At 32.1% G+C, this 20,094-nt stretch overlaps 1 protein-coding gene across 1 annotated transcript; it reads left to right on the top strand.

Annotated features, from left to right (window-relative positions):
- The first annotated feature begins 1,370 nt into the window (after positions 1 to 1,370).
- Positions 1,371 to 14,249, top strand: LOC118048369 (uncharacterized). The gene is made up of 8 exons (XM_035058018.2): positions 1,371 to 1,616; positions 1,712 to 1,912; positions 2,071 to 2,193; positions 9,756 to 9,796; positions 9,907 to 10,087; positions 10,181 to 13,324; positions 13,468 to 13,586; positions 13,763 to 14,249. The coding sequence occupies exons 1-8, from the start codon at positions 1,527 to 1,529 to the stop codon at positions 13,992 to 13,994; spliced, it is 4,131 nt and encodes a 1,376-aa protein (XP_034913909.1). The 5' UTR covers positions 1,371 to 1,526; the 3' UTR covers positions 13,995 to 14,249.
- Positions 14,250 to 20,094: the final 5,845 nt, after the last annotated feature.

Here is a 20,094-nt window from a genome sequence, read left to right as displayed (position 1 = left end):
ATGAATAATCAAGGGCGGAGCCAGGAAGTTTTTTTGTCCTGAGCTATAAAATAAATATATAAATATTTTTTAAGATCGGTTATTAACTTATGTACATGAATTTTTAAAATTAATAGTAAAGTTTTAATTCAAATACACTATCTAAAATATTAAAAAATAAATTTGAAAGTGCATAAAATTAAAGCGAAAGTAAAAATAAACACATTATTAAAGTTACATCCTTCAATGTTTTATGGAATATAATTTATCTATAATTAAATCTGAATCGATATTGTAACAACCCCTCAACTGGGATAAAATAACAATTTCATGTCAACTGAAAAATAAATTAATTAAATTTTTTTCCCTCTTTTAATTCCTTCTTCCTTCACTTGATTCTTCCTTAGATTAGTGTTTTATAAATTGAACTTTGTAAGTTTACAAGGTTATTCTCTCACTTCTTATTTTTTTTCTTGGAATTTTTTTATGTTTTTACCTTATTTTTTTTCTATTTCTCTCTCGCCTTTTCTTTTCTTTCTTCTTCTATTCTTCTTCTGCTCAGTCGGCAACATATAAAAGGAACAAGGAGCTAATTTGTTTTATTTTTTAATGGCAAATAACCATTTTACTCTTAATGAGTCATTTTGCTTTTATTTGATTTTTTTTTTTTGTTAGCACTACTAAGCTCCGTTTATCCTAAACTCTTAACTAGATTTTACTCAATATATTTTAAGATCCATCATAAAATTTCAACTCGATCTGATAGTTGGATTGAAAATTACATCCAATAACATAAAACTGATCAAATTGTGATTTTTCATCAAATTTCTAAATTTCTCAAAAAATTCTGAAATTTTAACTCAAGCTAAAGCATCATATTAGAAGGCTTTACGCAAATTTTTAGAATTTTTTAATAACTTAATTGAGAATTATAATTTTTTTACATAAAACTAATTAAAAAATATTGATAAAATCTTGACCTAGGCTAAAGCCCACCCTAGTCTTTGTCATGCCTCCTTCTATGTGGATAATTACTTTATAAAAATATTATTGAGATCTTGTTTTCTTAAATTATAATTACCATTTAGAGTTTAAGTTCTTAATTTCACTAGAAGTTCTTAATTACCATTTAGATCTTGTAAGAATTACTTTATAATTCTTTACCCTCCTTCACTAGAAATCCTAGCTTCCCACTGTATATATACCATAAATACATCAAAAGGTTGAGTTAAATATTCTCTTCTCACTAGTGAAAGGCGAGTAGTTTGGTTATTTGTAAGATTGGGAGCGCTGTCAATGGGAAAATCGTAAAATATCCCATGCATCTCTCTAATCCTATAACTAACGTAACTCCCAAAGTTGGTAAGACATAAAATATCACCCTTCTCAACAAGGACCAGCTAGCTAATCTTGTCCCCCTCTACCTCTCTCTTTCTGAGTTTCCCTGGTGGTAATGCTGTTGTTGCTGTTGTTATCTGACAATCTGTGACCATCAATTGAGCAAGAACGCACAGGAGAATCCAAGAGTTATTACCCAGGGAGAAGAAATGTTCCGGCTGCACAAGGCCAGGCCAGCTGCTAAATCATCATCAGGGGAGAAAACTGATTTCAAATTCTCCTATTTCAAGGCTCTCCAGGTCATTGTACTAGTTCTTTCACAAGTTGATCATGCAAGGTTGTTTTCACTTGATTAGACTAAGGAAAGTGGACAAATATCCGTGCTCATTAACAGGTTCCAAGAGGATGGGACAAGCTGTCTGTGTCTATAGTCTCCGTGGAGACTGGAAAAACAATTGCAAAGACGAGCAAAGCAGCTGCTCGAAATGGGAATTGTCAATGGACTGAGAGCTTGTCAGAATCCATGTGGACTGCTTCACAAGATGAGTCTTCAAAGGAACATGACGAGTGCCTCTTCAAGTTTGTTGTGGCCATGGTATTAATTAATCACTCTATTGTTAATTCAATTGAATTACTTGCCTCATTAATGATCGTCAATAAACTGCAGATCGATCTTATGTAAACTGGTAGCTAATTGATTCGTTATTACATTAGTTTCGCTATCCGTTCAGATCAAGATTGTTTGAATTACAGGGATCAGCTAGATCTGGGATTCTTGGAGAGGCTACAGTTAATATGGCAAGCTACATGAGCTCGAGTGATTCTGTCCCGGTTTCATTCCCGTTGAAAAGGTGTAATCACGGCACCGTTTTACAGGTGAGTTCATAACTCCACGCCACTACTTATTTTTGCTGGGTTCTTCATGCTTTCCAGCTTTTAAGCTGTCTGGATCAATTGCTCTGATCAGTCAAGCTCCACCTTCAAAGAAAAGAAAAAAAAAAGTAATTCCAAGATAGGCGCCGTGGATCTTATAGACTGATCGTGTCATAATCTTGTTATTGGAAATGATTTGATTGGACCGTGGAATTAGATTTGAATGGTTCCTGGTCTTTTGTTTTTTTGTTTCATCAAGGAGTTTTAAAGTGCCTTGAGCTGCGCATAGACATGGTCTTCTTTAATTATTTAATAATTGAGAAATATGAAATTCGCCTACGAATTTAGCCCTCATTAAATATCCCAACCTTATCCTTTATTAATGGAACTACAACTCTCTTGCTCAAGAGAAATAAGCTATAACCATCTGGTAAATGACCTTATAGTAAAAGTTTTTAAAATTAAAAGATTTATTTTTTTTATAATTTTAGATTTGATTCTTGTGGTTATTAATATGATGGTTACTAGAGATTTAATTTACATAATCGTTAACTTTAAAACCCATTGGATTAATCAAAGTACATATAAACTGACTTAAAAATCCATAGTAATAAATAAATAAATAAAAACCAACTATATATGTGTTTTGTTTCAATTATAAAAGAAATCTTGATAGAGAATCAAAATAAAAACAAATAGATAGCGTGTTCTTGTAGCAGTCACTCGACACGTATCTTTTTTTATCTTATTTGTTTGATTGAAAATAATTTTTGAAAACTACTTTTAAATTTTTATTATATTTAATGAATTTTAGAAATATTGGTTATTAGATATTGATTAAGCTTTTTTTATTTTCTTTTTTTGCTAGGAAAACGTTGACACTTTCATTTCCTACTTTTCAATTCACCTACTTAGTTAAACATCAATATCTATCTTTTTCTAACAAAAACAACTTTAGATAATTATTTTCTCCATATGTTTCTTGTACTGATAGGTAATTATTCCTACTTTCCTACTTATTCAATTTCAACCTTTTGAATCGATCAGCTTTATTAACATGTTTTTCATGTTATGGGTTTTATTGTTTATTATAACAAAATTAATTTTCTATGCTAATTTTATGGGTTAATCGTTATTTATTTTTTATGTGATAGAGTTGTGTTCTCCATTCAAATTTAGGTGGTTAGAGATCGTTTTCAGATTTTAAAAATAAAAAAAAATAAAATTAATTTAGCTTGTACAATATAAAAAAATTATTTTGAGGTTTTAAAAATGAAAAGAATATTAATAGACTTTATTTAAAAATATTTAACAAGGTTATATGTCTATAATATTATATTTAAAATATTTATATTATATATATATAGTTATATTTTATAAATAAACTATACATAAACATATGATATAATAGAAAAAAAATTATATTAGTATTTGAAGTAGGGGTGAGCAAAAAAAACCGAAAAAACTGATTAAACCGAGAAAACCGGAAAAAAAAATAACTGAAAAAAACCGAATTTAAAAAAAAAACCGATCAAACCGATTAGAAAATTTAAAAAACAAGCCGGTTCGATTCGGATTTGGTTTTTAAAAAGCTGAAACCGAATAAACCGAACCGAACCAAACCGGTTCAAGTAAAAAAATTAGTAATACTATAAATACCTACTTTTCAGCTTTCCCCTTCTCCTTTCTAAACCCTAGCCGCCATCCATGTTTCACAATCTTTACCTCTCAACTCAGCCCTCACCCTCATCTTCACTCTCAACCTTTATCGCCCATGTTTCTCAATCTTTATCTCTCAGCACAATCTTCATCTCTCATCCCTCAACCTTTCTCACAACCCCCCATCACAGCCCCAGCTTCATCTCTTATCTCTTAACTTTTCTCACAACCCCCCCTCAACATCTTCATATCGCATATCTCTCAACATTTCTTTAAGGCTTTAAGCACAATCTTTTTGTCCTTTTCTTTAAGCATAATCGACTAAGCTCATGGATTTACAACCAAATAGCAGCTCGGGAGCCTCCCTCTCTTCAGTCTTTCTTTTAAGTTTTGTCCCTGTTTATTTTTTTTCTGATTTTTATAGATATGTTATGTATTCATTTTCTATATTTATTTATAAGAATGTTGATTTGTCATTCATGTTGTGATTACTGTAATGGATGTTGTGATAAATATTTTTTTTAAATTTTTGTTTGAATCTTGTTCTTTTTGGATTCCTGATTCAGAAAACCTGATTGATATGCTTGGCCAAGATGAAATCGGTTTTTTCTGGTTTTTTCCTTTCAATTAACCGAACCGAACCGAACCGAAAATGCTCGGTTTGAACCGATTTCGGTTTTTATTTAAAAATAAATAAATAAATCGATTTGGTTAGTTTTTTTGGTGAAAACCGGACCGAACCGGAAATGCTCACCCCTAATTTGAAGGAAAAACATACACTTCACAAATTTATTTATTTTTTCACTTAAAAAGAGTTTTTTTTTTATTGATTTAAATGGATATCTTTACTAATTTATATTGAAACTATCATATGTAATTTATATGATTACTTTTCACAAAAATAATTGACAGAAAGATATAATAGTAAATATAAATAAATTAAAAGTTACAATTAATTGATTTTGTTATATATAAAAAAATATGATTAATAAATTGTGTGATATAAAAAAAAAAATATTAACATGTTTGTGGGAATAAAGAAAATGTAAACCAACTTCACAATGTTACAGCAAATTCTAGAGATTAGAGCACCAAATATTAGGATAAATTCATCATTTTGTCCTTCTGATTTTGGAAATTGGTCGAATCAAGCTTTTACTTTAATTTTGTCCATGCGAGCGTGTTTGGGAGTGTGGTTGCTGTTGCTTTTCAAAGTGTTTTTCACTCAAAAAAGCATGCCAATAATATTTTTTTTATTTTTTTTAAAAATCATTTTTGAGATCAGCACATCAAAATGATTTGAAAACATCAAAAATATATTACTTTAAAGCAAAAAAAAAAATTTTAATTTTTTAAAAAGTGCTTTTCAACAGCAATGCCAAACACCCTCCAGTCTCTATGTGCATCACTGGTTCATTAAAAAGTCCGCCTCATGTGGTGCTTGCAACATGTGTACATCTAAGCATAATTTAAAAAACCACTATGGGATTAATGGGAGACAAGATCAAGATCATTGGTTGAAAGGGTCGATCTAAGTCAACCTAAAACTTTTTTAAAAAAGAAAGAATTAAAAAGATATTATTTTAAATAAAAAAATTCATAACAAAAAAAAAAAACAAGTTGATAATCGAGTTTTTACTGGGTCATCGAGTTAACTCGGGTTTTTGATTAGTCACCCAAGTGTTTTTCTTTTACTATTTTCTTTTCATCTAGAACCAATCCAGACCTCAAGTCTACCATATTCTGGGTAGACTTGTCGAGCCTATCTATGTTTTAAAATAATGCATTTAAGTAGATGAAGGGACTATGGTTAACCATAAACCAAAAGTGTGAGGGTTGATATGTCCATTGTTAGAGAACTAGGGCTGATTTAATCAATTTTAAAAACTTGAGGAACCATACAATGTATTTAATATTTAATATTTAATATTTCAATGTGAATATTATAAAAGTATGACTTATTATTATTGAAATTTTACCAAAATATCAATATATTTGTGGGAAAGCATGAACAAGTAGCCTATAAAAGAAGTTTTAGTAAATGTGTTTGCAGAAATAAGTAGAAAAGGATTGATTGATATAATTATTTGATAAAGTTCCAACGACTTGCCATCTTGAAACAAATGATTGTCATGTTAAACAAATTGGAGGATTTGTTCGTTGTCTTCATTTCAATGACTAGACATCTAAAGTTTGATGATACATTATTTGATTAGAGTTTTTAGTTTGAAGAAGTAGAAATTCAAAAATATCCTTTTCTTTTTGTTTTTCCAAAAGAAAGTTTGGCGAATTAAAATTGAAAATATCTAAATATTTTCAATAAATATTTCTGAATATTTTGTTAATTTATGAGTTTGCACAATAAATATGACATCTGAGATAGATGTGAGAGATTGAACTAGAGGAGATATATATAGAACTTGAATGGGCTTGAAGGTATATTGCTTTTGTCTTATGTTGTGTTCTCTTGCATTATTTAATGCCTTGATTCTTCTTTATTTTTTTTTATTTCCTTTCTTCCTTTCATAAAAAAGAAAACACACAAATAGACTATTGCAATCATTTAATCATTTAAAGTGGTTCGGCAATTTGTCTATTTACACAAAGCTACTAATTTCCTCGCATGATAGAAAATTAAAAATTACACCAAAATAGAAAGAGAAAACTCTCTCAACTCAACTCGCAAACTCTCTATAATCTCACCTTACTTCTCTCTATCACTCAGTTTGTTTTTGCTTTGTTTATTATGCTATTACAAGTTTTTTATTTATAGTTGAAATGGGGGAGCACACACCATAACTTTTTTCTAATAATTTGATACACAAACCCCCAAATCTCTTCCTTGAAAAAATTCTCTTCCTTTTCAACTTGATTTGCAGTTGATTAGGTGTCTAATTTATCTCCACACATAACAATCTTCTAATTAGAAACAAATGGCATCATATTTGTCTTTTATCCTCGAAGACCTACTAAAGCTTTATGCAACTTTATTTTGTCAACGGTAAATCCCTTAGTTAAAATGTGTGTTGGATGCGTACTTTCATAGATCTTCTCTAAAATCAATTACTCATAATCAAACAAATATTGGATAAAGTGATATCTAATCTGAATATACTTAGTTCTGAAATGTAAAATGTACCCTTCTTATTGTCCTTATCTAGTTCTTTTAAGAAACTTTGCAACTATATCATCTCCTTTATGGCTTTAATTATAGCTACATATTCAGTATATATAGAAAAAGAGACAATCAACCTTTTATAACTTACCCAACACACAATTATATTATCTAAAGTATACACAAACCCTATAGTAATTTTCTTGTTATCAACATCATCAGCCAAATTATCATCAACATAACTTTGAAACTTCAAGTCTAATTTTGTGAAATAAAATAGCATATATGAAAAACCATTTAGATATTTCAAAATTCACTTCATCGTTTCCCAGTGTGTGTTTTCTAGAATATTTATGTATATACTCACAACTCTTACTAGATTTACAATGTCTAGCCTTATACATATTATAACGTATATGATACTTTTGATTGTTGAATCATAAGTAAATTAACTCATGTATTTCTTTTATTTTTTTTGTTTTTTATGAAATGCTCCATAGTTAGTCTGAAATAATTAGCTAATGGTGTGCTTATTAATTCTGCTTGATCCATGTTGAGTTTAGAAAGAACTTTCTTCACATACTTTTTTTATGAGAGATTCAAGGTACCATTTGCCCTGTTCTTAATGATTCTCACATTAAAGATTTGTTTTACACCTTTCAATCCTTCATTTCAAACTATCTTGACAACTTCTTCTTGGAGCTTGTTTTATGCCATACAAATTTCTTTTCAACTTGTAAAACATATTCTCTTTTCCTTTTATTGAGAATCTATTTTGCTACTTCATGTAGATATCTTCCTTCAAATCCCCATAAAGGAAAGAGGTCTTCATGTATAATTGCTTAAGAGACAAATCTTTTACATCTATAATCCCTAGTATTAGCTTAGTTATTGTAGCTTTACTATCAAAGAAAAGATATATATATGTAATTGATACCTTCTTTTTACTAAAATCTTTTAGTCCATTTCAATACTTAGGATCTCACTTTGCATCAACCACACATTCAATAATCTATCTTTATATTTATGATTTGTATTATCCATAAACTCTATACACATCAATATTATTTTCTAACAACTTCTCATACATGTTAGACAAGACTGTCATCAGCTCTACAATGGTCATTTTTATTATAATATTATATGTAACTTTACTTGATAAGGTTAGGTGGAACACCTAAAATGTATATGTCAAAAAGGTTTCATTAATTCTCCCCATCTTCTATGACTCCTTCCTGCTAAAGGAAGTTAAAGTTTTTTCCTATAGAAATAGTCTTCAATTTGTATTCTTCAATACCTAAAATCTATGCCTTTAAATTTTTTTTATTCTATCAACCTTTAATTCTTCTCTAGCGATTTCCTCCATTTACACTAACTTTAACTATGAATTTGGACAATCAAACTCCATAGCTGTGTCTAAAATGATCAAATTAGTTGAAAACTAGTATAAAATTATCAAAATTAAACTTTAGACAACTTAAACTTGATCAAAGGAAATATGGCTTAATGCATGGCTTAGATGAAGTAATAACACAGGTTGCCTCTACTTTTGACCGTACTGGATTATCACCCTATGCAAGGGTGATATGGTAAACACATGGCAAATGACAGGACTAACATGCTGACATGGTTGGTGATGTGCCTAACCTCATAGATGATGCCGTAGTGAGGTGATTGAAACTTCTTTTCGACTTAGAACGTGACATATAGGCTATGGCATTGACCTGGACTAGGTCGGGTTTAATTAATGGGTCATGGGTTCAGGTTGTCAGGCTACATGAATGATTAACATGTGTAAAGACACAAAAGGAGAAGTTGTTTGATGTGTAGGACTTACTCATGTCTTTGTTTTGCATGAGATTTTTATTATTTTATTCATCTTAATATCCTTATTATATTGGTATATTCAAAACATGTTTTGAACACTTTGATTTATAGGAAAAAAAAATCATCCAAGGCTTTGATAACAATTGTTAGAATCTAAGATTGATATCTAGAATCAATAACACATAATTTAACATGGTTCAACAATTTTTTTTTATCCATATAGCTATTATTGGAATTAAAAATTACAACAAAGGAGGATAACCTCTCTCAACTCAATTTACAAACTCTTTATAATTTTACCTCACTTTTCTCTATTACTCGGTAAATTTTTGCTTTGAATATTCTACCCTTACAAGCCTCTATATGTAGTTGAAACAGGGGCACATGCATTATGATTTTGCAAAACAAATTTCATTGTTTTGTTGTCTCGATGAACTTGTCACATTAGTATGTTCAAAACACATTTTTAAACACTTTGATTTATAGGCAAAAAAGAAAAACACTATCCAAGTCTCTGATATCAATTGTTAGAATCTAAGATTGATATCTAGAATCAAGAAATGTGGTTTGACAATTTATCTATTCACAAAAATACTAATTTTACTCACAGCTATTGAAGAAAATTAAAAACTACACCAAAAAAAAGGAGAAAACTCTCTCAACTTAACTCGTTAACTCTATGTAATCTTATATCACTTCTCTCTATAGCTCAATATATTTTTGCTTTGAATATTATTTTCTTACAAGCACTCTGCTGGTCTAATGGGAACACACATCCTGATTTACAGTAAACAAACCCCCCAAATCTCTTCCCTGAAAAACTTCCATTCCTTTCAAACTTGAATTGCAGTGGTTGTGTGGCTAATTTGTCTCCACACGAAACACATTTTGGTTGTAGCAGTGGAATATGTTATCATTGATAGTAGTAATCTGAGCCGCTTATCTGATATATATTATTTTTCAGGTCAAGATTCAATGCCTGACACCGAGAACAAAACTAATCAGGTTTGTGTGGTGCAACTTGTTCACTTTTCCCTCCTTTTCTTTTCCAGTGTTTTGATTTCTCTGTTAATTAATTTATTCATGAAATATCTTTCAATATGCACAATTTCCAGGGATGACAAATCGAAGGAGACAGATTCCCACAAGGAAGATATAAATGCAGACTCTGATCAGTCTCATGAAGTGGAGATCAAGTCAGAGGAGTCTAATGGTACAATTGCAAAGAGTGAAGAATCTTACTCAGGTAGAGATTCCAGCTCTACCTCACTTCCGCAAGAACATGAGAGGAGGCCGGTAAGTATGGTTGCAATTTTTTTATGTCACCGGCGGCTCTTCTTTCCCCTTTTTCCTCGTATTAAACTAACATAACGTCATCCTTCACTGTAGGAAGCCAGTTTCTCTAACTCGGATTCACATCACAGCTATGACTCAGCAGAGGATTTCACAAGAAGGGAAAGTTTCTCGCCGTCAAACAACTTAAGTGGTGATGAGCCCCCCCTGATTTCAGGAAAACCAAATTCGGCAAGCTCCCAAAAGAGTTATCCTATGGGCAATCCATCTGAATCAAATCATTCATCATTTAAATCACGGATAACGCTTCCAGAAAACCTTTCTCAAGAAGACACACAAGAGTTTGCTACATCATCTTTGAGAATTTCAGGTTCTTCTAAGAGCTTGTTGGAAAGGGCAGAAGATACAATCGAAGACCTTCGTAATGAGGCTAAGATGTGGGAGAGGAATGCCAGGAAGGTGATGCTTGATATGGAATTATTGAGGAAGGAATACTCTGAGCAGTCTAAAAACCAGGCAAATTTGTACATGGAGCTGTCAGCAGCATGCGCAGAACGTGATGGGCTGCAAAAAGAAGTTGAACAATTGAAACTGTTGTTAGAGAAATCTACTGCGAAACCAGCAGCGTTGGAGGATTACACGTTCCAAGATGAAGGTGCAGTTAAGGAATTAGAAAATGATGTTATGTTTCAGAGGGAATCCAATGCTAATCTCAGTCTCCAGCTGAAAAGGAGTCAAGAGTCTAATGCTGAGCTTGTATCTGTGCTTCAGGAGCTGGAAGAAACCATCGAAAAGCAGAAAGATGAGATAGATAATCTCTCTGCTCTCCAGTCAAAATTCAGCGATATGGAAAACTCTATCCAGATGAACTTAGAGAAGAACAGGAACTTAATTCTCCACACTCAACAACTGCAAGAATCGGAGAAAATTTTGCAGGCTAAAGTACAAGCACTGGAAAAGGATCTGGAGGACAAAAACCGAAGCATAGAAAATGAGAGTATGAACAACCGAAATTTTTTGCATATGGAGACTGAATACAAATGCAAGCTAACTGCTAAAGAAAAAGAAATAGTCAGTTTGAAAGCAAAGCTATCAGAGTCGCTGAATGAAAGGCATTATTCCACAAAAATGGAGTCCATAACTGGAGGTGATGAAAATTTGATCAGAGAAATTGAAGCATTAAAAGTTAAGCTGCAGGAGCTGGAAAGCGACTGCCAGGAGTTAACAGATGAAAACCTTGAGTTGTTGCTCAAACTTAAGGAAAAAAAAAAGAGCTCCACGGATGGAGTTTTATCTTCGACGAGTTTCATGTCCGAAGGGAATGGCCAAGAATCACAAATGGATAAACTTGAAGAGAAGATGAAGAAGAAATTGCTTAGGGAGATTGAAAATGATCACAATCTTTCAATTCAACAGATTGAAAGCCTGAAATCGCAACTGGAAGTTGAAGTAAAAGAACTGAAAATGGAACTCGGTGAAAAATTGGCTGAGATAGAAAGACTCAAGGCTAGTTTACTGTCAAAAGAAGATGAGAATGAGGATCTTCAAAGGTATCAGAGAGAATTAGAAGCCAAGCTTTCCGTTCTTCAAAATGAAAAAGGCCAGATGGAAGAAAGAATGGAGATTGTGACAAGGGGAGGTGACATTGCTACGAAGTGCCTGAATGACTTGAGAAAGGATTTAATGGTACTTAGCAGCAGTGTGGATTCGCATGTTTCTGCCAATAAAATTCTTGAAAGGAGATCTTCAGAGCTAGCTAGTGCTAAACAGGAATTGGAGATCCGATTATCAGAGCTAAAGCAAGAAAATGAAGAGTTGTCATCACACATAACTGTCTTGGAAGGTCAAATAACGCAATTGACAGATGAGAGGAAGTCAACCAAATTGGAACTAGAGAATTCCAAAACTCAGGTTCAGATTCTTCAAGATCAGGTTTCAAGATTGAAAAATGACGTGGAGACTCAAACGACTGATCTGAAACAAAATCTACAACAACTGCATGATCAATGGTCAGAAGCTCAAGAAGATTGTGATTATCTGAAAAGAGAGAATCTTAATTTGCAAGCTACTGCTGAAAGTATTATGCAAGAATGCAGTTCACTTCAGAAATCAAATGGAGAGCTGGAAAGGCAGAAATTAGAGTTGCAAGGGCACTGCACCCATTTGGAGGCAAAATTGAGAGAGTCGCACAGAAGATTTGCTGATTGTTCCAGAAGAGTGACGGTTTTAGAAGAAAATATATCTTCAGTTCTAGAAGATAGTGCCTCGAAAGAGGAAAAACTAATTGCGGAGTTGGAGACACTTCTTGAGGAAAATGAAAAACAGAATAAGAGATTTAGTTTGCTAAACCAGATGTATTTGGAGATGATGGTTGAAGTTGAGAGTCTTCAAAGAGAGGTGGGAAACCTCACCAAGCAACTTTCTGCAACTCAAGCGGATAGAGAGAGAATAGCTTCTGAAGCTGTGGATGAAGTGTCTGGTTTATGTGCAGTCATAGCCAAGCTAGAATCGGAACTCAATACTTCTCAGATTGAATCCAACACGAAGGTTCAAGGCTTGATGGGTGAACTTGCTGCATCCAAACAGAACCAAGAAATGCTCAAGGTTGACAATGGAAGAATGTCAAAGCTGTTGACTAATTACATATCTTGCGAAGAAAATTTTAAAACCACTCTTAGCGATCTTGAATTAAAGCTGACAGTTTCTGAGTATGAACGGCAACAAGTCATGGAAGAATCTACCAAATTGAAGGTTCAGCTTCTTGAGATAGGATCTCTTCAGGATGAAGTTGTGGTTTTGAAGAATGAACTCAATGCAATCAAGTATGAGAAAGAGAAACTGGAAACTTCATGCCGCCTGGTATCTGGAGAGTGCAGAGAGTTGAAGATAGAGAAAAGTTCATTTATTGAGAAGATCACTATTTTGCAGAAGGCCGTATCTGAATTAGAGGACAGCAAACAGAAAATAATTTCCTTAGAAGAAAAGCTTTTGCGGATGGAAGGTGACCTAATGGCAAAGGAGGCATTTTGTGAACAGTATGCAGAGATTAACAGTGAGCTCACCCGGATCAAGAGAGCAAACAAGCAACTTCAGCAGCAGATGCGACAAGTTGAGGAGGATAAACTTGCATGCTTAACAAGAACTCAATCTCTTGAAGGAGAGGTGGTGTTCTTGAAGGACCAACAGCAGAACCAGAGGGACTCTGAGAGGAAGAATTCTTACAGCAACCAACTGCAAGAAGTATGGGGTTCACTTCTGTTTTAAGCTCTATATATATATATATATATATATATTGTTTCGATATTCAACTTTCTCAATTTCTGAAGGATGCTGGTTACGAAAAGAAAATTACCAGTGACATTATCTAACACTTTAAAGAACAGGGTGATTATGGCTACAAAATTCCTGATGGAGTTGTTCCTGCGTCGAAAAGCCGGTCACTTGAGGAAAATCTGGCCAAGGCGTTGGAAGAAAATAATTCGTATAAAATCCAGCTTAAAAGGTGAGTGTATAAATACAGCTATCAAATTCATTTTCAACTTTAAAGAGCGAAGCCATATTCAGTTGAGATTTTGAAAGAACGAGGTCTGAACTAGTTTTGGTATAGGCAGCGTATAACTCATTCACTCGTTTTTATACTTTCTTTACAAGTTTTAACTGCGATTGGACTGGATGCAGGTTGAAGTCTGAGGGTCGTAAAAGCGTCCCAAGATCCAGAAAATCAACAGCTGAAGGTGAAGTTGTACCAAAAGAGAAATTTGAACGCACAAAATCATCACTGGAGGCAGAGTTAAGAGACATTCGAGAGCGATACTTCCACATGAGCCTGAAATATGCAGAGGTCGAAGCTAACCGTGAAGAACTTGTGATGAAGCTCAAGGCATCCAACAGTGGAAAGAGGTGGCTCTAATGACCTCACTTCGTTTTGGGAGTTTCAAGTAGATTTTCAACTCATGATTTTTGGTATTTTTTCTCAAGCAGCATCCATGTTATATAGAGTGAATACAATAAATTGGGAAAAGAACAAAGAGGTCATAGTTCCCAGATGTTGTGCATATGAAACAGTTGAGTTTTGGTTGAAGGTTCTTACGAGCCACTACTGGTATGCAGCAGCGTATTTGAAATCCAATCAATAAGAGAAAATTTGCTTGCTCTGCTAGTTGCATACCCAGAGACAATCCACCTAAAAATACCTGTCAGAAAATAAACTCAGACTATCTAAGATCAGATGAAAATTGTTGTTCTTCATATGAATTATCCAAATAAGTACCCCGACAGCTGAGCAGCCACGATCCAAAACAAGGGCCTGCGCATCCAGGAAAACTGTTCTTAATGCAGATGTGAACCTCATGTAGTGGCCTGCATTGTAGCTGCTGCTGCTGCTGCTGCTGATGGAATTGGACTTGATAAATCATCACCAACAGTTCGCGATGAAGCACTTGTCTTTAGCATATTCCCCTGCACTTCACAAGATGCCCGTTTAAATCACCAACTCCCGCATTTCCTTTTCATATCCACTCCTTGATCTGATTGACCATCATGCAGGTATTGAAATTATCAAAAAATCATCTTAACCCAAAAGTTTAAGCTATTAGGTGGGGTTCCAGAATATAATTTATATTATTATCTAACATCTCATCTCAAGTGAAAGCTTTTTGGACTTGAAACTTACACAGACCCACATTACCTTGTGCTTAATTTTTATCAAATAAATGAGGATGATGAGATTCGAATTCGTAACCGCTTGGTCATCAAAATTATGATATTATATCAAAGAACCATCTCAACCTAATAACTTAAATTGTTAAATAAGATTTTAAGATATGATTTATATTATTTTTTAATAGAAATCCTGCCGCTTTTCTGTTTTTTCTGTGCTTTATTCGGCTTGAAGTTTTTTCACAAGCTTAATTAAATTCACAAGCCTATCTGCAGCAAAATGAGGAGTTTATTTCATGAATCTTGGTTCGATCCATAAATTACTGCTAATTATAACTACAAGATTGCCATCAGATGACCTGTCCAAGAGAAAAGCTCCCTGTACGGGCATTACGCAATCAGCACAGTATCCAACTCTTCAATCTATTGGAAGAACAAAAGAATGATTCTGCTGGTGTCACCCAAGAACATGAAATCTCACTCAGACAGGAAAATAAATTAAAAAGACAAAGCTAAAGAGCATTAAAATTAAACGAAGGGGCCTACCTTCCATTAAACAAGAGAGGTGACCTCCCAATTATCTAAGTGGTGATCCAATAGAAAAAAATTAGGATCAAGAGATTTGTTTTTTTTGTAATCTCAGGTTTAAACTCTAGGTTGCTCATATGATGGCCACTGGATGCTTATATGATCGTTAACTTCAGGGCCTGTGGAATTAGTCGAGATGCACACAAGCTGGCCCGGACATCCACGTTAATTAAAAAAACAAAAAAAAAAGAGGTGACCTTTCTGAGGGTGTGCTTTTATTTGGAAGATTCCGAGAATATTTTTCTTGAACATAACACTTTTTGATGCCAGGTGGCAGGCAATCTGGACTTCCAATCAGGGCATATCCATTTCTCCTGAAGATATAGTTTTCGGGGATACATTTGTTGATCAAGACTTGAACCAGTGGAAGAGATCAATTTCGATCCATTAGACTGGTCATTTAACAAGAATTCACCTGTCACTAAGCCAACCTATAATACAAAAGCAGATGCTGATCGGCTGGTTATATATAAAATTTATTTTATATATAAAAATATTTAATTTTAATAAAGGTTTTATTATTTCTTAATTTTCATCGATTATTTAATTAATAAATCTAATATTTGATTATTTAAAGTAAATATAAAATCTTTAGAATAAAAATGATTTGAAAAGAAAATTATAAAATTGTTATAATTATAAGATTTCTAGTACATCAAAACATTGTTTCTAAATATTTTGGTCAATAGTCTATTAAAATTGAACATTAATTAGAGTGTCTGAGATTGATATATATTATGTTCTTTTATTTGTGAAATAAAGCAATTATTCTTATAAGTTAAAATATGATGGATACCGATTTAATTTAGGTGAAGGTCATTAAAAGATAATTAAATAAACATTTTTAAGTATTTGAGAAGAACTAATTTTGTTGGTTTACAGCGGAGATGAGCTAGTAATTTATGGTTTTTTGGATGCTAGTTTTCAATCAGATATTAAAAATAAAAAATCTAGTTTTGTTATGTTTTACTCTAAATAATGGTGTTGTAAGTTACAAGAGTACCAAATAAAAAATCAAAATAGATTTTACAACTAAAATAGAGTACACGTCTGCATTTGAGGAGAAAAAAAGAGGTTGTTTGAGTTAAGAAGTTCATCATTGAATTAGGTATGGTTCCTAACATCTTTAATCTAATAGCCTTGTACTGTGAAATAATGGAGTCACTGCATAAGCAAATGAACCAAGATTTCATCAAGGATAAAAAAATATACTTAGATAATTCTATTTTATCAAGAAAATATAGAAAAGATATAAAGATAGAGTGAGTACCTATTGAAAAGAATTTTGTAGATCTTTTTACTAAGCCAATATCCTAGCAAAAGCATTATCATCAAGTAGAACGATATGATATTTGATACATGAGTGATTGACTTTAGTGTAAGTGAAAGATTGTTATTATAAACGCTATGTGGCCAATTAGTTGGTTATACATGACATTTATTTTATTCATGTAAACATATTTAATTTTAATAAAGGTTTTATTTATTTTTAATGTTCATCAAATATTTAATTAATAAATCTAATTATTGATTAATGAATCTTGAGTAAAGATAAAGTCCTTGAAACAAAAATAATTTGCAAAGAAAATTATAAAGTTGTTATAATTATGAAATTCTTATTACATCAAAATATTATTCTAAATATTTATGGTCAATGCTTTATTAAGACTATATATTAATTAGAGTTTTTGAGACTGATATATATTATGTTCTTTTCTTTGTAAAAAAAAAAATAGTTTTTATCACAAGTCGGGTATGGGGAATACCTATAACTAATATATAGGTGCTTATTGGATTAAATTTACATTAAACTAGCCTGCATAAGAATTTTATATGGAGAGATTACTTATGTCCATGGAAAGGCTTCCATGATGGTTGTACAAGTGATCCTTAGACTTTAAATCATTAAGTTATCATATATAAGAAATGTTATGTTTTGATCATGTTTCACGCTATTCTAATCAATGGTAACAAATGAGCAGATAATGGTTATAATTAACAACTATATGAAGGTATTCAAGTAATTATCAAGAGATGATTTATCATCCTAGGTGAATATTTAGAGAAAATGTTTCATATGTTCTTAAATAGTATTAATTGTAAATTTTTATGCAAAGTGTAATAAGATTTATAAAGAGTTTGAAATCTTATTTAAAGAATCAATGACTATGGTGTTAAGAACAAATATGATTTTACATGGTAGACACACTCAATGCAATAATATCTAAATTAGAACATTTTTTATTAATAGATAATAATTATACTTAGAAACTAATCGTTGAAAGTTTAAGTCAAACCATTGATGATTTTCATAATACTTTCAAATAATCAATGACAAGTTGTTACACAATATACTTAATCTTCAAATATAAATCAATGAATTGTTAAATTGATAATAAATTAATTTATTTGATCCTATTTATTTAGAATTATGATTTATATTTGAACCAACTTATTATGTAACCTAAAGGGGGGCATATATAAGAACCATTATTCAGAAATTAAAATGAGATGATTAATCAATTGTGACTTTGACTATAAATAAGTTTTAAAAATTAAGGACTAAGATGTAATTTATACATGAAATTACAATTCTAGAACTAAAAAAATCAAATAGAAAATCAATTAAATAAATTTTTAAAATTATTTTGAAATAATATATGTGGAATTATTCAGGGTCACAATGATATTTTATTTATTTATAAGGTTTTTAAGTATTTTTATAAATAGAATGTTGTGCATTTTTTATTCTGTGTAGTAAATTAAGAAACAAAAACTATGTAAGTTACAAAACACTTGAATAACACAAAAGAAAAGAGCTAGCACTTTAAAGTATAACAATCTCTCTCTTCTAAAAGGGTTTAGAAAATTCATCACTGATGATTCGTGTAGATTACCCTTAAAGACTGGACACTTAGATAGTTTATAGTTTACAATAACTCAATCATGAAATAATTATTCAAAACAAAAAAAAATACATCTAATTTTTAAGTAATATTTATATAAACTTTAAACAACTTAATTTATATCTATCTAATGAGATTTTAGGACTCCCCAATAAAAATTAAACTTATTTTTTCGCCGCGTATATATTTTTAAGAAAACCAACAACTATATCATCCATAGTTTCCGCATCTCGGAAGTTTGTTAAAGTCTGCCAGCCCAAAAGCTAACATGACTCTCGAAAATCTCTTATAATAAGATTAAAACAAGAAAGTTAATTAATTGTGACAATATAAAAATGATGTACTTGGAATTAGCAACATGAAAAAGAACAGGAAAGAAATGGAAGGAGATCGCTGTCATCAGATGCGGAGGATATTAAGGAGCGAGGTGGCAACAATGGCATATCCCATGGAAGATGCTAAAGCATGCAACCTCCAATTCACTATCTCACTTCACCTTTTCACGTTTCCTTTAGCTAAAAGTGACTAGACCCTACTACTTAGTCATCTCAGCCTTTTATTGCCCTCGTGACCAAGAAAAACAAACCCTATAACAACCAGCACAAGCTTAATCTGCAACCCCTCTTAGTACTGCACCGTCTCATCATCATGTGATCCTTTTGCTCGACCCCCGGCCACCCCCGCCGTGTTCTTGATCATTCCTCCAAAAATGGAGTTGCGGGGCGGTCACATGTTGTATCCCTGGTGCAGTTTTTCTTGTTTTGCTTATAAAATATCCTTTCCCTGCGATCCTTAATTCGTCCAGGATTGTAGGGCTAATATTGCAGGCTGTTGAAACTGAATCGCCTTCTTGAGGGCGGTTTCTCTTATAGGGCAACTTCGATCCTTTGGCATTTTCGCTCCCCTGGGAGTCTCTCTCTGTGTTCATGCGATTTGGGCTGGAAGGGAACTTAATTCTCGCAAGGGCGAATCAGCGCTTAATGCTGTGTTTTCATTTACTTCATGTTCTGTTCATGTAAAACCTTGCTATGATAAGTGTTCTCTGATTAGAACTAATCATATGTATGTGTGTAGGCCTGTGGCCACTTAATGCTTGTTGTTTATGTCGTCTTTGATCGTGTTATTTGATTTTTTTATGAGCTTTTACTGTAATGCTTCTCAAACAATCATGGGGATCGATCTGAGCTAATTCCTGTCGGAATTAATGTGTTGAGATGCCTGCCATTAGAGTTTGATACGATAACTATCTCAGCTTCATCGATCTTATAATCCTTCTTTTCTTCTCTTTTTTCTGGACTGTTAAACTGAGGTGACCCCAGAAGCTTGTCTCTGCAATGGAGGCAGGCATTCATAACTTCTTTTTTATTTTTTAAATAGTGAGAAGAAGAAGAGATTTTTTTATTATTTTTTACAGAGATATCTGGGTTTAATTCATTAATTGCGTTTTCGGCCTTGAACAACTTGGCAATCAATTTTAATTTTCAACCTTCGATCTAAGAGGGAAGTGTTTAGATTATGGGCTTCAGCTTGGATACATATCACACGGACAGTGCATGCTAACCTGGCCCAGTTTAAACCACATTTACGTTTTTTTATATATTTTTTTCATCTTTTTTAAAATCCAAATTATTTGGTATAGTTTTTTTTTTTTTTTTTTTTAAAGGTGACACTAAATCCACAAATAGTTGATTCAATCTTTCTCTACAATCAACGGTTAAAAATTGTCCATACATCAATATGAATTTTTTATATTAAACGATAAGAGATATTTTAAAAACAATTTTAGGCCAATAGAATTATATTTTTTAACAATTTTAATATATATATATATATATGTTGTCGTATAATTTAGTATAT

The sequence above is a fragment of the Populus alba genome, chromosome 6 (assembly GCF_005239225.2).
Source record: "Populus alba chromosome 6, ASM523922v2, whole genome shotgun sequence".
NCBI classification, from domain to species: Eukaryota; Viridiplantae; Streptophyta; class Magnoliopsida; order Malpighiales; family Salicaceae; genus Populus; species Populus alba.
This window is presented reverse-complemented; position numbering and strand designations above follow the sequence as displayed.